Source organism: Myotis yumanensis, unplaced genomic scaffold (assembly GCF_028538775.1).
Source record: "Myotis yumanensis isolate MYYU_CA2020_CCGP unplaced genomic scaffold, mMyoYum1.0.hap1 SCAF_19, whole genome shotgun sequence".
In the NCBI taxonomy this organism is placed as follows: domain Eukaryota; kingdom Metazoa; phylum Chordata; class Mammalia; order Chiroptera; family Vespertilionidae; genus Myotis; species Myotis yumanensis.
In genome coordinates, this window is record NW_027223770.1 from 25962896 (window position 1) to 25981037 (window position 18142).

The 18142-nt window shown below is 50.1% G+C and overlaps 1 protein-coding gene across 1 annotated transcript in view; it reads left to right on the forward strand.

The window, feature by feature from the left end:
• Nucleotides 1–1715: 1715 nt before the first annotated feature.
• Nucleotides 1716–18142, forward strand: part of SLC5A1 (solute carrier family 5 member 1) — a 37547-nt gene continuing 21120 nt past the window's right edge. Inside the window, exons 1-2 of the mRNA XM_070399880.1 lie at nucleotides 1716–2038; nucleotides 7450–7521. Coding sequence (XP_070255981.1) covers nucleotides 1904–2038; nucleotides 7450–7521 — 207 coding nt within the window. The 5' untranslated portion in view covers nucleotides 1716–1903. The remainder of the gene's footprint in view (nucleotides 2039–7449; nucleotides 7522–18142) is intronic.

Genomic DNA, 18142 nt, shown 5'->3' on the forward strand with positions numbered 1-18142 from the left:
GAATGAATGAATGAATGATTGCACTTTCTGGTCTCCCCGGGCTACCATCCCTTTCCTTCTCTGGCCACCCATGTTCTGCTCTCCGAGACAGATCAACGGATGGTCCCGGTCCCTCCTTTGAGGTCCGTTAGCACTTCCAGTTCTCACTCCTGCTCACATTGTGGATTTGTTCATTTCCACAGACTTCCCTCTTGGAACTTGGCAGGGGCCTGCTGCCTGCAGCGTGGAGGGTTGGGGGGGGGGGGGGGAGTACCCAGGGCTGGATTTTTCCTGTGGATGGGCTTACTTCCCGATCAGACCAGAAGCTAGTTCCCTGAGGGCAGGGACTCTGCTTGGCACAGAGTTGGGTAGGAAAGCTTTGCTGAATGCGGGAACGAGTGGACACGGTGAAAGGTGAGGCACTCCAAGCTACGCAAGCATCCACGGTGGAGGAGCTTGGGAGGAGCTTGGAGAAGAGCCCCGGCGGCCAGGCTCCCTGGAAAGAGTTCCTGCTCCCCGCGGTCAGGCATCATGACGGGCCCTGCACATTGCCTCAGAGTTTACAGTCCTGGGGTGGTGGGTGGGGGAAATGGGGAAGTCACCGCCTCAGTAGGAAGATGGAGCGCTGATGAGGGAGGAGGGGATTGGGCCTCAGAGGCAGCAAGGGGCGAAGGGACAGGCTGCTGGCGTTTGGGCCCTGGGTGGTTGTCCGCTGGCAGCGGCCAGGGAGCCTGAGGCAGAACAGCGTCTGGGCAGGGTTTGTGTGGTCCTTCCCCTTCCTGTACCTCATCACCCCAGCAAGGCTCCCCCCACCCCCACCCAAAAGGGGCTGCTCTGTGGCCCCAGCACCAGCCCCTGAGAGCATCCCCCAACCATCTTCTGAACTGGGCCTGCCCTGGCCTGGGCCGAGGGGCCACATTTATCACCGGCTCAACGTGTGATCGTGGGCGACTCTTGCCTCCTCTCTCTGCTGTCTCTGTTCCCAGCCCTGACTTTCGGCTCAGATGTGTGTTTGCAGATGCATTGAGACCCCAGGAAGGGTCAGGGTTTGGTGAACTCCTTGGAGACGATTCTCTAGTGTTTTCCCTCCTGCCTGCCTGCGAAGGACCCCGAATCCTTATTGGGCAAAGTGCGGGGCAAGGAAATAGCTCCTGGTGGGATTCCCTCGCCTGGTCTCCGTTTCTTCCTCCGCACAGCGGCGGGGAACAGTGCCCCTGGGGGCTGCAGACTGCGGAAGGGGAGTCAGAAATGTGGGTGGGTGGGCGGCCATCCAGCCGCCAAGAGAATGCAATTGTGCGGAACTTTTATCAGCAGCGCTCACCAACTTCCCATCCTCCCCCGCAGGCTCCACACGGAGGCCAGGAACTTGGCTGATTCCTGGGCACAGCCAGTCCTGCACCCATTTGGCATGTGGAGCAGCAGCCAGGTCCACAGAGGACGTGGAACCGGTCTCAGGGCAGGTGCCAGGTGCTCGGAAGCCCCTGGGCTCTTGGCCCCAGGCAGCCCGCTTCCTCCATGGAGCCGCTCCCGCTCAGCTGGGGAGGGGCCGGCCCGACGGCTGTCCAGGCGGCCTGGCCCCGTGCCCGCTGCGGGAGGGAGCACAGCGGGCCTTTGTGCCAGGCGGGCACCACCCCCTGGCCCGCCCCTCCCCGCTGGCAGGTAAGCCCTTACCTGCCGGCCCGCAGCCGACCCGCCAGCAGTTCCGCGTGCTCCTCGCTCCCAGCTCCGAGCCCAGGACCGCTCCCCGCTCTCTGCTCCCCGACGGCGGCGCAGCGCAGCACAGCGCAGGGGTCCCCGACGGACGCACCACCTCCCGGCTGCCCCGACCTCGCGGGCGCCCTCCTCCAGGGCTGATCATTAACCCGGAGGCCTTATAAGGACCCAGTGGCCTCGGAGGGAGGGACACCTGGTCGCCACCGCAGCCATGGCCAGTACTACCTGGAGCCCCATGACCGCCGTCACCGAGGCGCCCCTCGCGCCCCACGAGCGCATCCGCAATGCGGCTGACATCTCCGTCATCGTCATCTACTTCGTGGTGGTGATGGCTGTCGGGCTGTGGGTAGGTGGGGGCCCTGGGACGCTGATGGGGAGCGAGGGCCAGCGGGAGGGATGAGGCGGGGGCACTCGGAGGTGCAAGTGCCAGAGGGGAAGGAGGATGGCCTTAAGGGCGAGCGCGGCTTGGAAATGACTTGGAGGCGCCGAGGAGGAGGTCAGGGGGCACAGGGGGAGGTGAGGAGGGCTAGCGAGGATGAGCAGAGGGAGAGGGGTGCTGGCCAGCACGGAAGGTGGGCGCCTGGGGCCTGTGCGCATAGAAGGAGGGTGGGAGATGGGGGTCAGTGGTGTGAGGGGCAGGACAAGGCCAGCCTGTAGCTGCAGGGAGGGTCCCCAGGCTTGGGAGGAGGTGACTGTTGTCCTGCCTCTTAGTCATCCAGTTCCGATGGGAAAGAAACTGTAGCCGGGGCAGGACACAGCCTCTGCCGCTGCAGGTGTGTGTGCGCGAGGGGAGGGTTGGCTGGTGTCCCCTCCTGGGATAGGCTCACCTGAAGGCCTGGTGCCCTGGGATCCCAGGGGCTGGAGTGAGTGAGAGTTGGGAAAGCTGGTGAGGAAGAGGAGGAGGAGGAGGAGGGGAGGGGGGAGGAGGAGGAGGACACCGCGGACAGAGGGTAGCCGGCACCTGCACCGGGAAGAGGGAAGGAAACCCGGTGGCTCCCCTTCGGGACTGTGGGGACACACCAAACCAGAGGAACTTGTTCTTAGCAGCTGGGAATATGGAAATTCCACTTGTGACGGAGTCTGGCACACCCAGACAAGGAGGTGTTCTTAAATGTGCAGAAATCGCAGCCACTCGCAAAGGTGTTCGTGGTGGGTGGCAGGCCAGGGGGAGAGGAGGGTGGACATTAACCCTGTCATGGCCACAGGGTTTTTGTGTGTGTGGTGTGTGTTTTGGATGAAAGGGAGATTTCTTTTTAAAAGGAACCGTAGAAAGCAGAGGTGACTCAAAGCCTCCCCAGGTGTCACAAGGGGTTGGTGTGGCTGACTGTTCCTCCAAACCCTCAGCCTCTCTGGAGTGTGCCACCAGCGCCGGGATTCTCGGGTTTAGTCACGGCTTTGACATGGTTTCGGACACGTGACCTTGGGTAGCCCGCCTCAGCCCCAGCTTACTTCCCTGTAAAACGGACACACTCTTACCTATCCGTCTGCCTCCCCCAGGTGGTTGTGAAGATCGGCAGAGAGGAATCTGAAAGCTCAGTACGGGTGCTAGACATCTTTAAAAATACTGTTATTATTTGCCCTCGAGGGCCTATGTCCCAGGTCCTGAATGACTTTTGTTCTCTTTTTTTAAAAAATACATTTTATTGATTTTTTTACAGAGAGGAAGGGAGAGAGATAGAGAGCTAGAAACATCGATGAGAGAGAAACATCGATCAGCTGCCTCCTGCACATCTGCCACTGGGGATGTGCCCGCAACCCAGGTGTACATGCCCTTGACCGGAATCGAACCTGGGACCCTTCAGTCCGCAGGCCGACGCTCCATCCACCGAGCCAAACCGGTTTCGGCGACTTTTGTTTTCTTAAGTAAAATGGACACAAGTGGGTAGCTGGGTAGGACAACTTGACCAAAAAAAAAAAAAAAAGGCCAGGAGACAGGGGGGCAGGCATGTGAGTCCCCACTTCACAGAAGAGGAAACTGAAGCCCCACGTGGTTGTGATTGGTCCGAGGTTGCAGTGCAGGGAACTGTTCCTGGAACCCGGGCCTCTTTTCCACGGGACCAGGTACTTCACTACCTGGCCTGCCTTCCTCTCCCTGCCCCTCCTCAGCTTAGAAGCGCTGGAGCCAGGAGGAGGGCCCATCATTTGCTAGCTGCCTCGTACTGCCCGTTTCCCAGGCAATCACCGACAATCTCGTTCCCTTGAGCAATCTCATTTAGCCCCGCCAGTCCTGACGATGATGCTGTTTGCACTTCTCACAAATCTGCCATTCAGGGTCACTTGTCCTGCTAAACGCTGTTTAATGAGCCCGACAGGACTTGTCCACGTTCACTCTCCCCCCATCAGCCAGTGCCTCCGGACCCTGGTCACTGAACGTGCTGGATTCCTTCCCGTTGACATTCCTCTTGTTTTCTCTTGGAGCATCAAGAGTGGCTTGGTTCAGGCACAGGCGTCCTGACTCCTGTACGATCCCTGAGCTGCAGAGACAGAGCGAGCCAGCTCCTCTGTGCTTCCTCACCGTAGAAAAGACACGACTACTGTCCCCCTGTCACCATCCCACCTCTTCCAACATTATTTCGTCCTGTTTTATCCTCTTTCAACGCTGCTTCGTCCAATCATATTGGGGCGTGAGCTTATTCTTCAGTGTCCAGTTGACCCTTGAACAACACATGTGTGAACTCTGTGGGTCCGATTTTACGTAAATTTTTTTTTCAATAAATATTTGCTCGACCCTCTGTATCCTGGGGTTTCACATCGTGAATTCAACCAACCGCAGATAGGACACTATATTCTTCTTTTTCCCCCATTTTAAAATATATTTTTTATTGTTGATAGTATTATAGATATCTCTCATTTCCCCCGCTTCTCCCCCTTCCTCCCAGCCCCTACCCACCCCCAAGTCTTCATTACCCTATTGCCCGTGTCCATGGGCTGTGCATATAAGCGTATAAGTTCCTTGGTTTATCTCTTCTCGTCCCCGCAACCCCACATGGAGGCTTGTTACTCTGTTCCCTGCTTCGGGTCTTATTTTGTTGGTCGATTCATTTTGTTCATTACATTCCACAAATAAGTGAGATCATGTGATATTTGTCTTTCTCAGTTTGGCTTTAGAAAACTGTTTTCAATCCTCGGTTGGGAATTCACAAATACAAAGGGGCTGACTGTACACATGGTTCTACACCATTTTGTATAAGGGACTTGGACACCTGTGGATTTGGTACCCACGGGGGTCCTGGGGCCAATCCGTGGATCCCGAGGGGCCACTGTAGTTAAGTGTTTGAGGAGCCAAAAGTTATACGTGGATTTTCAATTTTGTGGGGGTCAGCACCTCTAACCCCCATGTTGCTCACGAATCAACTATATATTCCAATTTGCTTCTTGGGAGATTTTGTATCCTTTTAGGCCCAAGCTCTTAACTTATTCTTTCTGGAAGATTTCATTAAGCTGTCCTCAAACCCTTTAAGCCTAGGGTTGTTCCCTATGGCCCATGGGCCACATCTGGCTCAGAGCCTGTTTTGTGTGGCTCACAAGTTAAGAATGGTCTTTACACTTTTAAGCGGGTATAAAATACAAAACACAACAAGGAGGATGTGTGATGGAAATCATATGTTTCCCACAAAACCCATGTACTATCTGACCCTTTTTATGAGCAGAAAACATGTGCTGACCCCTGGCTTATGGGATCGTTTGCACGAATGGCATCATTGGGTGCCTGAGTAGCAATGGGCCCTGGGGGAGCCCGGCATTTTCATTTCACAGATGAGGGTCAGAGAGGGTGACCAGGAGTCGCTCAGATGCACGAGTATCAGAGCGGGGATTAGAACTCAGGTCTTAAGATTCCCAAGGCAATGCTCTCTGCATGACCTGGCCTTTCCCCCTTCCTAAGATCCTTTTTTTTTTCCTTCTGGGAATATCCTCTCCAGGGCTCTTACCACCGCGTGCATTGCTGTGGCAGTGTCCTCGGGATGCTGATTTCCTTCTTTCCTCACATATTTTCACAAAGCGAGGGCCTGCGTTTATCTTCATCCTACGCTTGAGTCTCCCCCCTAAACGGCTTGACAAAGTCATCTTGACAGGTTGCCAACGCCTCATTAGAATACTTGCAGCAAAACTCTCCCCGGTGCCACCAGCTCCATCTCCGGCTTCTCTGACAGCAAGGACGTTCTTCCTTGTTCTGAGCTCAGATCCCATGTCCCGGGGCGTCTTCCGTTGGGTCTGGTTGTGCCTGGTCGGGCCACTGAGTGAATCTGTCCCACTTCACGTATCAGAAGGCCACAGGCCCCACCCGAGTCTTCTCTTCTCCGGGCCCAGCATCCCTGGTTTTTTAAGCTTTGGAGGTCTGAAGCGCCTTCCTTTTGCTCAATGATGTTTTTATTCCATTGAGAAAAAAGCATGTGGGTCAGCAATTGTGCTTCTTTGGCTCCCGCGGCTTGCCGTAGTGAGATCTTTCTCTTCTAGGGGCGAGTACACAGGTCAATTGATTGCCGTGGTTTACAGAGTGGGGTCTGGAATATTCGAGCTTGCTGTTGAGCATCCTGTGCTCATGGAGACGGTGTCTTCCTATTCGTAGGGAGTGACCAGCGGGGAGAAGGGAGGCAGGGGACATGAGCTACTATGCATGTGCCAAGAAACACCTACCAAATGCCGCTGCTGACTGCAGAACATCTGTGTGTGTGTGTGTGTGTGTGTGTGTGTGTGTGTGTGTGTGTTGGAGAGAGGGGAGGAGTGGAACCTGAGGGAACCGAGAATCCCATTCATTTAACTTTTACTGACCATGCATCATGCACAAGGCATTAAGCGCTATGGAGGGTCATCATTTGTAAAATGATGACCACAATCAAGCTAATGAACACATCCATCCCCTCACGTGGTTACAGTATTTTTATGTGGCGAGAGCACTTAGAATGTACTCGCTTAGCAAATTTAACGATGCCATGCAGTATTATGAACTATAGTCACCATGATGTACATGAGCTCTCAGAACTTAATCATCTTATAACTGAGACTCTGTGCCTTTGACCAACATCTCTCCATTTCCCCCACGCCCCAGTCTTTTATGTAATACTAAGTACAAACTGTGCATTCTTATAACTTCTTTTCTTCCCTCCTTCCCTCTTCCCTCTCTCCCCCTCCCTCCCTCCCTTCCTCCTCCTTCTTCTCTTCTTCCTCTTCCTCCCCCTTTCCCCTTCCCCATCCCTTTCCCTTTCTCCTCTCCCTCCTTCTCCTCCTCCTCCTTCTTCTTCTTCTTCTTCTTCTTCTTCTTCTTCTTCTTCTTCTTCTTCTTCTTCTTCTTCTTCTTTCTCTCTCTCTCTCTCTCTCTCTCTCTCTCTCTCTCTCTCTCTCTCTCCCCCGCCCACTGTTATTGAGGTAGAATTCACATACCAAATGGTGCTTTTAAAACATGACACTTCATCATGCACCTTCAGTATGTTTGTAAAACGGCCATAAACATGTCCGTGTCCCCTTATCTAACGGAAACAAACAGACCCAGGTGGAATGGGTTGCTCGAAGCCACACCATAAGCTCACTGCAGAGTTAGCACCAGGGCAAGCTGAGCCTCAGTGTCCTTGTCTGTCAAATGTAAGTCCTTCCCTCCTTCGTCTGAGTATACTGGAGCCCCAGGGGGCGAGGAATGTGGAAGTATTTCAGAAAGTGAAGTGGGTAGAAGAAAGTGCGAGCTTATGGGGAGGTGTGTCCTTTTGGCTGGCAAGGTCACTCTGTTCTAGTTTTCTATTAAACTTTTGACCTTTTCCTCCTCAGGCTATGTTTTCTACTAATCGTGGGACCGTTGGAGGCTTCTTCCTGGCAGGACGAAGTATGGTGTGGTGGCCGGTAAGTTTTCTCTGAAATACTCTTCGCTTAACTGCGATATTCCCTGTAGGAGGCCGTATTCTCCTTGGGTTGGGGTGTCGGTCATTCCTCCTTCCCGGTCATTCCTCCTTCCCGCCTTAGACCCCTGATAATGGGTGTCTGGCTCACCCTCACTCCCTTGCAGTGCCCGACCCAGAATCGAACCGTGACCTTCTGGTTCATAGGTCGACGCTCAACCACTGAGCTACACTGGCCTGGATGGCTATTTAAATTGAAATTACAATGAGATAAAATTAAACATTTTTTCCCTAAATCACACTTGCCATATTTCAAGTGCTTAATAGGTGCGTGTGGATAGAGGCTGATTTCCGTGGTGGGTCCCTCATGGATGGTCTATCCCTGACCACAGCGGACAGCGCAGATCTAGAATACCTCCATCGTGGTAGAAAGTTCTATTGACAGAGGCACTCTACATGTGTCAGAGCCAAGGCTGGCATGAAATCCTGGAGGGCTGGAGGTTTGCTGAGTTAGATAGCTAAAGAGAACCTTGAAGTTTACTTTAATTATTTTGAAAACAGCATACCCCCACCCCATCAAATTCTTCAGTGTCCTCCCTGCAGTAAACCTGCCAAGTGCTCATCCAGTCCCCCTTTTCTCCTCCTGACCCCCTCCCCCCATAATGACAGAATTATTGGGGATAAGATCTTAGCTTCCAATCTCTTGGGGGAAGCCAATGAGGGGGAAGCATGGGGCAGAACCCCTTTAGGAGACGGGCATTTTGGGCTAGGCCTGGGGCCACCCCACACCTTCACCGGCAATGATGACTTCCCGATAGTGCCCAGGAGTGGGTCTGGGCTGAGAGTTGTTTGGTAAGAGGAATGAGCCTCACCCAAGGCAGGCAGGGTTCAAGGGTTCTTGTGGGGTTTCCTGTGAATGGTGTTTTCCTTACTCATGTCTCAGTATCAAGTGATTCTAACCAACGGAGAAACGTTGCGTCATTCTTTTTGTGTGCAGAAGTCACTGCTTCCTTGATGAGGCTGAAATTCAACTTTTCTTCTCCCAACGATAATTTGCATCTACGTAAGGGGTCAGGAGGTGGCATTCATGGTTTCTAAACCTGCCCATGTATCGGAATCACTTGGGTGTGTTTTCTAAAGATGAAGATCCCTGGGCTGCATCCCAGACCTACTCAGGAAAAAACACAGCTTACAAGATAGTCCTAGGTATCTGCACTTTTTTAAAGCATCCTAGATGCTTTTGATGACCAGGCAGGTTTGACAATCACTTGTTTGGGTAGATTCTTCTCTATCTGGTCAGACTTACTGAAAACATCACCATCTGTTAGGAATGCTGGGAAGGGAGATTCTTAAATGGGGAAGCCGTGACCTCTAAGTCTCTCCCAACTCTAGAATTTTCTAGAATATTTTAGAAAGTAGAGCGACATGGGCTTTGAAGTCAGCAAATCTGACCTGCCACATTTACTAGTGGTGCGACTTGGGCAAGTTGCTGAATTTCCCTGAGATTCCATTTCTACTTCTAGAAAAGAGGAGAATAATGCCCTGGCTGGTATGGCTCAGTTGGTTGAGCATTGTCCTGTGCACTGAAAAGTTGCCGGTTCAATTCCCAGTCCAGGCACATACCTGGGCTGCGGGTTTGATCCCCAGTGGGTGTGCATGGGGGAGGCAGCCCTCTCACATTGATGTTTCTCTCTCTCCTTCTCTCTCTCAAAATTAAAAAAAATATTAAAAAAGGTTCTTATCAGGATTAAATGAGACCTTGCATGTACATCATTCAGCACTGTGCTTGGCAAGTGCTCAATAAATGGGATCAGTAGGATATGGAAGAAAGGCCCTCAGTGGGACACTTTGCCCCCTTCATCTGCTTTGCCCCCTACTATGTGCTAGAGGAAGAGTTAGCAACCAGAGGAGCATTGGAAAGAGAATCCTTGGGGAATTTTAGGAAGGAAGGACCTGAGTTGACCTTGGGTTGATACATCCCAGGCCTGGAAGGCTTGGGTCGTCAGCCATGAAAAAAGGCAGGAGGAAATCATAGATCCTAAAATCTGAAAAGAGATTGGACAGAGGATAGGCCAGTTGGGGAGCTTTGGGGACTTTGAAAGGAGCGGTTGTGACCTGCAACAGGTGAAGATCCAGGAGCTCTGGGTAAAGACCCTGTTCCTAAAACACGGAGAAGGCCCAGAGAGAGAAATGGCTGGCGCCTTGGCCTGGGCAATTGGAGACAATTGGAGAGGAGGAGCAAGACCTCCAGGGCTGGGTTACTGCAGGAGTCAGCTTACACAGGGAGCCAGGCAGGCAGGCCCACAGTAGCCTGAGTCACACATGAGGCTAGCCAAGCCAACCGAGTAACATGAAACCACGAAGCTATACCTGTCATCGCTGTGGGCTGGTTTGCGGTCCAGGATTCCCTCGTTGATGGCACCTTTAACAAACAGCTGCCTGTGAGCTGTGTTGTATCGATTATTTGGAGATGTGAGAGAGGTGAAAGCAGAGTGCGAGCTTGGAAGGGGAAATTCCCCCGTCCTTGGCTAGTGGTGCCAGAAATTACAGGGCCCCAGGGACACAAGCCAATGGAGGACTCTTGTTTTGGAGGAGATTTGGTTATACATACCAGAGGCAGCTCCGCGGGAGCGGCGGGTGCAATGGGGTTGAGCCAACCTTGCCACACCCCCTTCAACACATAAGGAAGCTCTCCAAAGGGAGTGGGGACCTCGCAGGAACCAAAGGACGTGGCTTGTCCCGGCTTTGTGATGTCAGGCAAGTCATTAGCCACTCTGAACCTCAGGGGGTCTCCTCTCCAGGGGGAGACAGTCAGATTGAGGGTCTCAAAAGAATAAGACAGTGCTGTATCAAGCGAAGGATGAAGATAAACGCAGGCCCTTGCTCAGTGCAATTATTCCTCTCCCAGGAATAAAATTCTAAGACTCCACACCACAGAGGAGGGGACGAGCACGAGGGAAATGGGTGTGGGCAGGCTGGCCAGTCCATCACCAGGGAGGGTCTTGAAAACGGAATGCCCGTGTCTCCCAATAGCCCAGTTTCTTTCCTTCTTTTATTGTTAGACAGTCGTCATAGAGGAGTGTATCAAATGGTCTCGGGTAGGAATGGAAAACTTTCTCTGTAAAGGGCCCGGCTGTAACTATTTTTGGAGGCCGTGTGATTTCTATCACAACGACTCAACTCTGCTGCTAGCCTGAAAGCAGCCATCTTAATACATAAATGGACAGCAGGGCCATGTTCAAATAAGACTTTATTTACAAAAACAGGTAGAGGGCTAGGTTTGGCCCGTAGACCCTCATTCGTTGACCCCTTGCTCAGTCCTGGGCTCTGGAGTCATGCTCGTTGGGTTCGAATCCAGCCTCTGCCGTTTAACTAGCTGTGTGATCCTGGTGAGCTGCTAAACATCTCTGTGCCTTACATTGGTCATCTCTGCAACAGGGATACTAGTGCCTACTTGAAGTTGTGAGGATGCATGCACAGTCTCAGAACAGTGCCTGGCACACAGCAGACTCTCTGGTTTAGCTCTTGTCTTTGAAGGACTGTCACATCACCTATCTGATTGAATCCAGCAAGAATGATGATTAACCCCAGGGGTGACCCAAGTTCACACACGGTTAACGCCAGAGCTAGGGCTCTCTCTGTTCTTCTGGTTATTCAGGCCCCTTTCTCCTTATCCTTTGAGATGGAGATCTATGAGACCAATAGGTATGGTCTAAAGCAGGGGTCCTCAAACTTTTTAATCAGGGGGCCAGTTCACTGTCCCTCAGACCGTTGGAGGGCCGGACTATAGTTTTAAAAAAAACTATGAACAAATTCCTATGCACACTGCACATATCTTATTTTGAAGTAAAAAAACAAAACAAAACGGGAACAAATACAATATTTGTATTTGCATGTGGCCCGCGGGCCGTAGTTTGAGGAACCCTGGTCTAAAGCTTTGTCTGAAAACCAAGAAATTCTTTCATTTCGGGCTGACCAGAGACCCCGATGGAAGTTTTCTCTGAGGAAAGAGGACAACCTCTCACGCTTCTCAAACTCTCTTGAGTAACATGCATCTCATTGTAGCTGTAAGTCTCTAACATCTAATGATCGCATCAAAGTTCAGCCACATCAGATGCTACCAGAGTGGCCACCGGCCGTCCTGGAAGAGCCTAGCAGGCCTGAGAACTCGGTGGGAACTCACAGAGGAGAGAGGAAGAATGGGAATGAGGCAAATGGTCATAGAAGAGGCAGTGAGCTCACTGTGGAGCCAGGCTCAGGAAGGCATAAGGCAGACAAGTACTTGGCCTTCATGAGCCTGGGTGGAGGTGCGTGCCAAGCCCTGGTGGCCCTCTCTTCTGGCTTTGCTTGCTTTCCATTTGCAGGTAGCTGTGTATGCATTCCTTTACCCCAGGGCTGAGCCTGTGTTTCTCTCTCTTTCTCTCTCTAAAAATATTTTTATTGATCTCAGAGAGGAAGGGAGAGGGAGAGAGAGAGAGAGACAGAAACTTCATCGATGAGAGAGAATCATTGATCGGCTGCCTCCCGCACACCCCCCCACTGGGGATGGAGCCAGCAACCCTGTTAGGAACAGAATGGTCAGAGGCCTGAGGTGAAAAGGAGTTTGGGATACTGGAGGAACTGAAAGGGGCCAGTGTGGGGGAGAGACCATGCGTATGGATTAGGGGCCTCAAGTTCTTGATGACTGCAAAGGTGAGCTCATCTGAATTGATAAGAAGGATGGTCTCCCACCTCCTTGACCTGTAATGCCAACAGAAACCCTTATCTGCCTTTTGTGAAAATAACCTGTGGGAAAATACCACTATGGCCGTGGTTTCCTGATTTCTTGCCTCTTTGGTTCTTGGAGCAAGGAGAGATGTTGGTGAAGATAATGAGTGAAAGGTACCCATTGTCCATGGGGGGCCAGGGAGGGATGGGAGCTGATGTAGAGTAAACAGAGATTATGATGTGTCTGGAACAGGGCCTGTGTCTAAATATTTACCCGAATCCCAGAAATAAAATAGTGGACAAGCCTCACCTTCTCCTCTGTCCCAAGCCAGGAAGTGTGATTCTGTGAGAGATGGCGGACATGGCAGACATGCAGGCAGGCATGTGCTGCTCCTGAGTTTACAGTGAGAGCGTTAGAGTGTCTGACTCTACGGTGCCCTTCGTAGAAGTCAAGAGGAGGATGCCTGGGGAAGGGTGAACGTCGACATGGTCCTTTGGCCTCCCCTTCTGTCCCTTGGCTGTCGGTCACGTTGGCCTGTAAGACCTTGTGGAAATCATGCCATTGCTCTGGCCCCCAGCTTCCTCATATGTAAAATTAAGATGAGAATAATACCTACCTCCAGGCTGTTGTGTGATTGAAATAAGATAACGTGAAGGAAGTGCCTGGCCCCACACTTGGCTTACAGGAGGCTCTGTTAGAGTTAGCCACCCTCTTTCCCTTTCTTAAAAGGGAAGGCAGAAGCTGGGAACAGAAACCATCTCTAGAGCTCTGGCCATTCTGGCTATTACATGGTCCACGAACAAAGAAAGCAGTTCCCTGAAATCAGCGGAGTGCATTTGCCATTAGAACTGTGAAGGTCTTGCTCCCTCCAAGAGAAAATGACCATTCTGACCCCTTCAGGAAATCCAGGGAGCTCCATGAAAACAGGGGCTGTGTCAAAGCATCAAGAATATTTCTTCAGCATCACATACATATGTGGGGCAAAAGTTTCTTATTTTATCAATTCATTTCAGCCTGGGACTATCCGTTTGAGGTTGGTTAAGAAGGATTCTCATCCTGGGTTTTCAGTGAAGGAAACTGAGGCACAAGGCAGTGGGGTGATTGGTTCACGGTCACATGATTTGCTCTGGTAGAATCAAGATGAGAACCAGGTCAGAAGGGAAGAAGAGGGGGTCCACACCATTACTTGTGTTTTCAAGTGTGATACAGGGCGCTCTTATCAAATCCATTGGCAGCCTCTGATGCTAGGAAGGCACACACACATGTTGTTCGTTGACGGAGGCAATTATTATTATTTTTTACTTTAAATAATTTTTATTTTTCAGTTACAGTTGACATAAAATATTACATTAGTTTCAGGTGTACAATCCAGTGATTAGACATTATACAGCTTACTAAGTGGTCATCCGATAAATCTTGCACCATTTGATATCATCCATAGTTATTACAATATTATTGACTATATTCCTTATGCTGTACTTTACATCCTGTAACTACCAATTTGAACTTCTTAATCCCGTCACCTTTTCCACTCATTCCCCCAACTTCCTGCCCATCTGGCAATTGTCAAAATGTTCTCTGTATCTATGAGTCTGCTTCTGTTCTGTTTGTTCATTTATTTTGTTTTTTAGATTCAGTTGTTGATAGAAATGTATTTATTGCCATTTTATTATTAATATTTGTAATCTTTTTCTTCTTCAAGAAGACCCTTCAACATTTCATGTATTACTGGTTTGGTTGAACTTTTTCTTGTGTGGGAAAAGTCTTTATATGTCTTTCAATTCTAAATGAAGCTTTGCTGGGTAGAGTAATCATGGTTGTAGGTCCTTGCTTTTCATCACTTTGAATATTTCAGTTAATGTATTCATTTCTGACTGCTTCTTTTTAATGTTTTCTAGTTCTGTCTTTTTAATCTTTACCAGAGGACATGTTTTTATTGATTTTAGAGAGAGAGAGATGGAGAGAGAGAGAAACATTGATGTGAGAGTGAATATCAATTGGTTGCCTCCCTCACATGCCCCGACTAGGGATTGAACCCACAACCTGGGTATGTGCCCTGACTGGGAATCGAACTTGTAACCTTCTGGTGTGAAGGCCATGCTCCAACCAATTGAGTCACACTGGCCAGGGCTTTCTAGCTCTGTTTTTCTGTTTCCTATCTTTTTGTTGAACTTCCCACTAAGTTCATCGACTCTTCTCCTAAATTCATTGAGTATCGTTATAACCAGTGTTTTGAACTCTGCCATCTAGTAGATTGCTTGTCTCCATTGTGTTGAGTTCTTTTTCTGGAGTTTTATTCTGTTCTTTCATTTGGGACACGTTTCTTGGTCTCCTCATTCTGGCAGCCTCCCTGTATTTGTTTCTATGTATTAGGTAGAGCTGCTGTGTCTCCTGGCCTTGCGAGAGTGGCCTTATGTAGTAGGTGTCCTGTAGGGCCAGTGGAACAACTGCTCTGTTCCTTGAGCTGGGCAATCCAGGTGGTTCCCCCCCCCCCCCCTCGCCCCCCGTGTGAGCTGGGTACATCCTCCTGTTGTAGTTAAGCCTTGATTGCTGTTGGTACATCAATGGGATTTACTCCCAAGGCTGAGTGACTACAAGGACTGGCTGCGCCCACCATGGAGGATCACCATGGAGGAGGACTTACTTCAGCGGGGCTTTGGTGGCTGCTGAGTCTGCCTCTTGAGTGTGTTGCTTGTAGAGGTGGTGGGGTGGTGCTTTATTGTGGACTGAATCTGTCCACATGGTGTGCTGGCCCTGGGGCCTCCTGGGAATTTCAGGCCAAGGTCAGCCAACGTGAGGTAGGCAATTCTTGACTCGTGGGCTAGTGGTTGAGTATACACATGCTGTTACTTTCCTGAGGGTATGGAAGTAAAAGTAAAATTAATGTGTAAACTTGAATTACTTTCTCCCTCTGGGCTATTGCTTTGTTTTCACTTGAAAATGAAAGGTTGACCTTAATCATTTCCAAGATAATTCTAACATAAGATGCCTGGGCTAAGATGTCTATTTTCTGTTTCCTGTCACACAAAACACAATTTTAATTAGCATTCAATGACATTTTCATGTCTTTTTCTATAAACCTCTCCCCCTGCAAAGAAACAGGTGACTTCCCTGCATGATTTATTCCCAGGTCTCAGGCTGTGTGAGTGACTCTGACACAGCTCTGGCATTGTTGCCCTTTCTTGTTAAAGATTTTAAAAAATTGTGTCCTGATAGGAAATGGAGGCAGTAAAATGTGGTTGTGAATTCCCTAAAGTCAAAGGCAAACGCAGTCTTTTCGCCTTTTGCGATGTGACATCATGTTATCCGCCGGTTACCACGCTATCAAACAACCCTGTTGGGTTTGGTGAGACTTGGCTCATCTTGCACAGCGACAGCAAAACCACCTGAATGCTTGCAATGCCTGAGCCCCACAGGGGATGAGAAAGGCTGGCAGAGAAGTTAGTCAGAAGCAAGGTCAAGCTGGGCAAATTTTAGATCCAATCTGCAATCCTGTGTTCAGAAGGAATGTGGGAGGAGATTACAGAGAAGAACACGCCACTGGGTGACTCCCTGGCTGGGGCATGATTCCCGGATGGGCACGAACGTGGGTGAGGAGTGGGCTCGGAGAGTGTTTTGGGAAATCAGGGTGATGAAAGCATTGTTAATGAGCTCCCGTCAGAGGGAGGGCAGTGTGCAGACCTGGCGTGGGAGAGCAGATGATAAAGCCATGGTGTCTATCTGTATTAGCTTGCATGCGCTGCCATAACAAAACATCACAGACTGGGTGGCCTAAACAACAGAAATGTATTTTTTTTTTCACAATTTGGAGGTTATTAATCCATGATCAAGGTGTTGTTAGGGTGGGTTTCTGGTGACACGTCTCTTTCTGGCTTGTAGATGCCTGCCTTCTCTCTCGGGACTCACCTGGCCTCGAAGAAAGCATCGATCTGTCCTATGAGATTAGAGACCCACCCTTATGACCCACTTTAACCTTAATTGCCCTCCTAAAGGCCCTATATCCAAATAGAGACACATTGGGGATTAGGGCTTCAACATATCCATCTTGGAGGAGCATAATTCAGACCAAAATAGTGTTCATTGCAGTTCTTGTAAATGGCCTTTGAGGGTGAAATGATTGTCCCCTTGGAGGGGAGGACGGAACTGATGGAGGGCCAGCTGATTGTCAGTCATGACTGATTCGTGACTTTATTTGGCTCCTGTACAACCCTGTCATGAGAGAAGATTGAAGCTCAGAGTTGTTAGGATCACCCAGGTAGTAAGAGGTCAAGAAAGCATTCAAACTCTAATTTATAAGCTCATGCTACCATCTCAGGGAGGGGACTTCCACTGAAACCTTGCTGAATTCCTAGGGACTATGTCTTTAAACTTGGAGTTGCCAAGAAGCCTGCTTGGCAGGTCCATTTGGGGGCCTGGGGAGGGTCTCCGAATAGGGAAGAGACGTGATCAGAGTTGTGCTTTGGGGAGGTAACTGGCCATGTGTGGGCGTGTGGGTGTGGGTGACTGGTGATCATCTAGAACCTGTTGCCACGACACTGTTGAGAGATAATGACAGCCAGCAAGGGCGATATAAAAAGTGCAGATTCCCATGACATTGTGAGGTCAGAGTCAGGCTTTGGTAAATGATTGAGTGCAGGCCATGGGCAAAGGGAGGGAGTCCAGGAAGAGGCCAAGGAGAGCAACTGGGAGGACAACAGCACCCCTGATGGAAATGAAATGAGTTTGGGGGTACCCAATCCATCGGGTACCCCCAAAGCTCTCCCGGGCCCCATTCCATCAGGTGGTGAGGAGGTACCTCAAGGAAGCCTGTAACTGCTTAGAGTCGTGCACCCCTTTGGGGGATGTTGGAGAGGATTCTTGAACTTAAGGTTAATCTATGCAGTTAATCATTACTGGTAATTATGCACTTAATAGTACATTAGGCTTAATAATTCATTAAGTGATAAATGAAGAGATAATGGGTCAGGACGGGCAGGCTGCAGGCCTGAGAGAACTTTGATTAAAGTGGACTGTTATCCCCATGAAGCTTTGAGGAGAAAAAGGTGGATCTCTAAATAGCCTGCTTTCCTCCCAGTCTCTCCTTCTTCTCTTCTTCCTCCTCCTCTTTTTTCTCCCTTCCCTCCTCCTCTTCCTCCTCCTCCTCTCTCTGTTTCTTCTTTTTCTCTGAACATACAAAACATTTTAATGTCTGTGTTACAAGGAGGACGAGATGCAGTCTGGGACAATGGAACTTTTCACACCCTGAGAATTCCACTTACAGGCAGAGGCAATAGTAATTTATTTCTTGTGCAAATTTTAGCCGGTCCTATTCTTTTAGCAAAGGCAAGCGTGCCTACATTGTACAACACACTGTAAAGTACAGATGACCAAAGATTAAAAGTCTTCAGTGGCACTAACCAAAGTACACAGTTTCCCCTTCTTAATGAATGGTGTCCGCCCAGTTACTCAAATCCTGAATCTAGGAGTGACCCTTAATGACTCTTTCCATCACTTCCCACAGTTGACCCATCCACAAGGCCCCTCAGCTTTGTTTCTAAAGCAGACCCTGATCTCTGCGATTGTCTTCATCTCTCCTGCTGCCACTCTCATCCAGAGGCAACAATAGCCTCCCGTATGGTTTCTCTTTTCTCCCTTGTCCCCAACACTACACTTTCCACAGGCTCAAGAGCAATCTTTCAAAAGAAAATTAGCCCTACTTGGTTTGGGTCCGTGGATAGAGGGCTGGCCTGCGGACTGAAGGGTCCCAGGTTCGATTCCGGTCAAGGGCACGTGCCCGGGTTGCGGGCTTGATCCCTAGGAGGGGGTGTGCAGGAGGCAGCCGACCAATGTTTCTCTCTCATCATTGATGTTTCTATCTCTCTCTCCCTCTCCCTTCCTCTCTGAAATCAATAAAAATATATTTTAAAAAATAAATAAA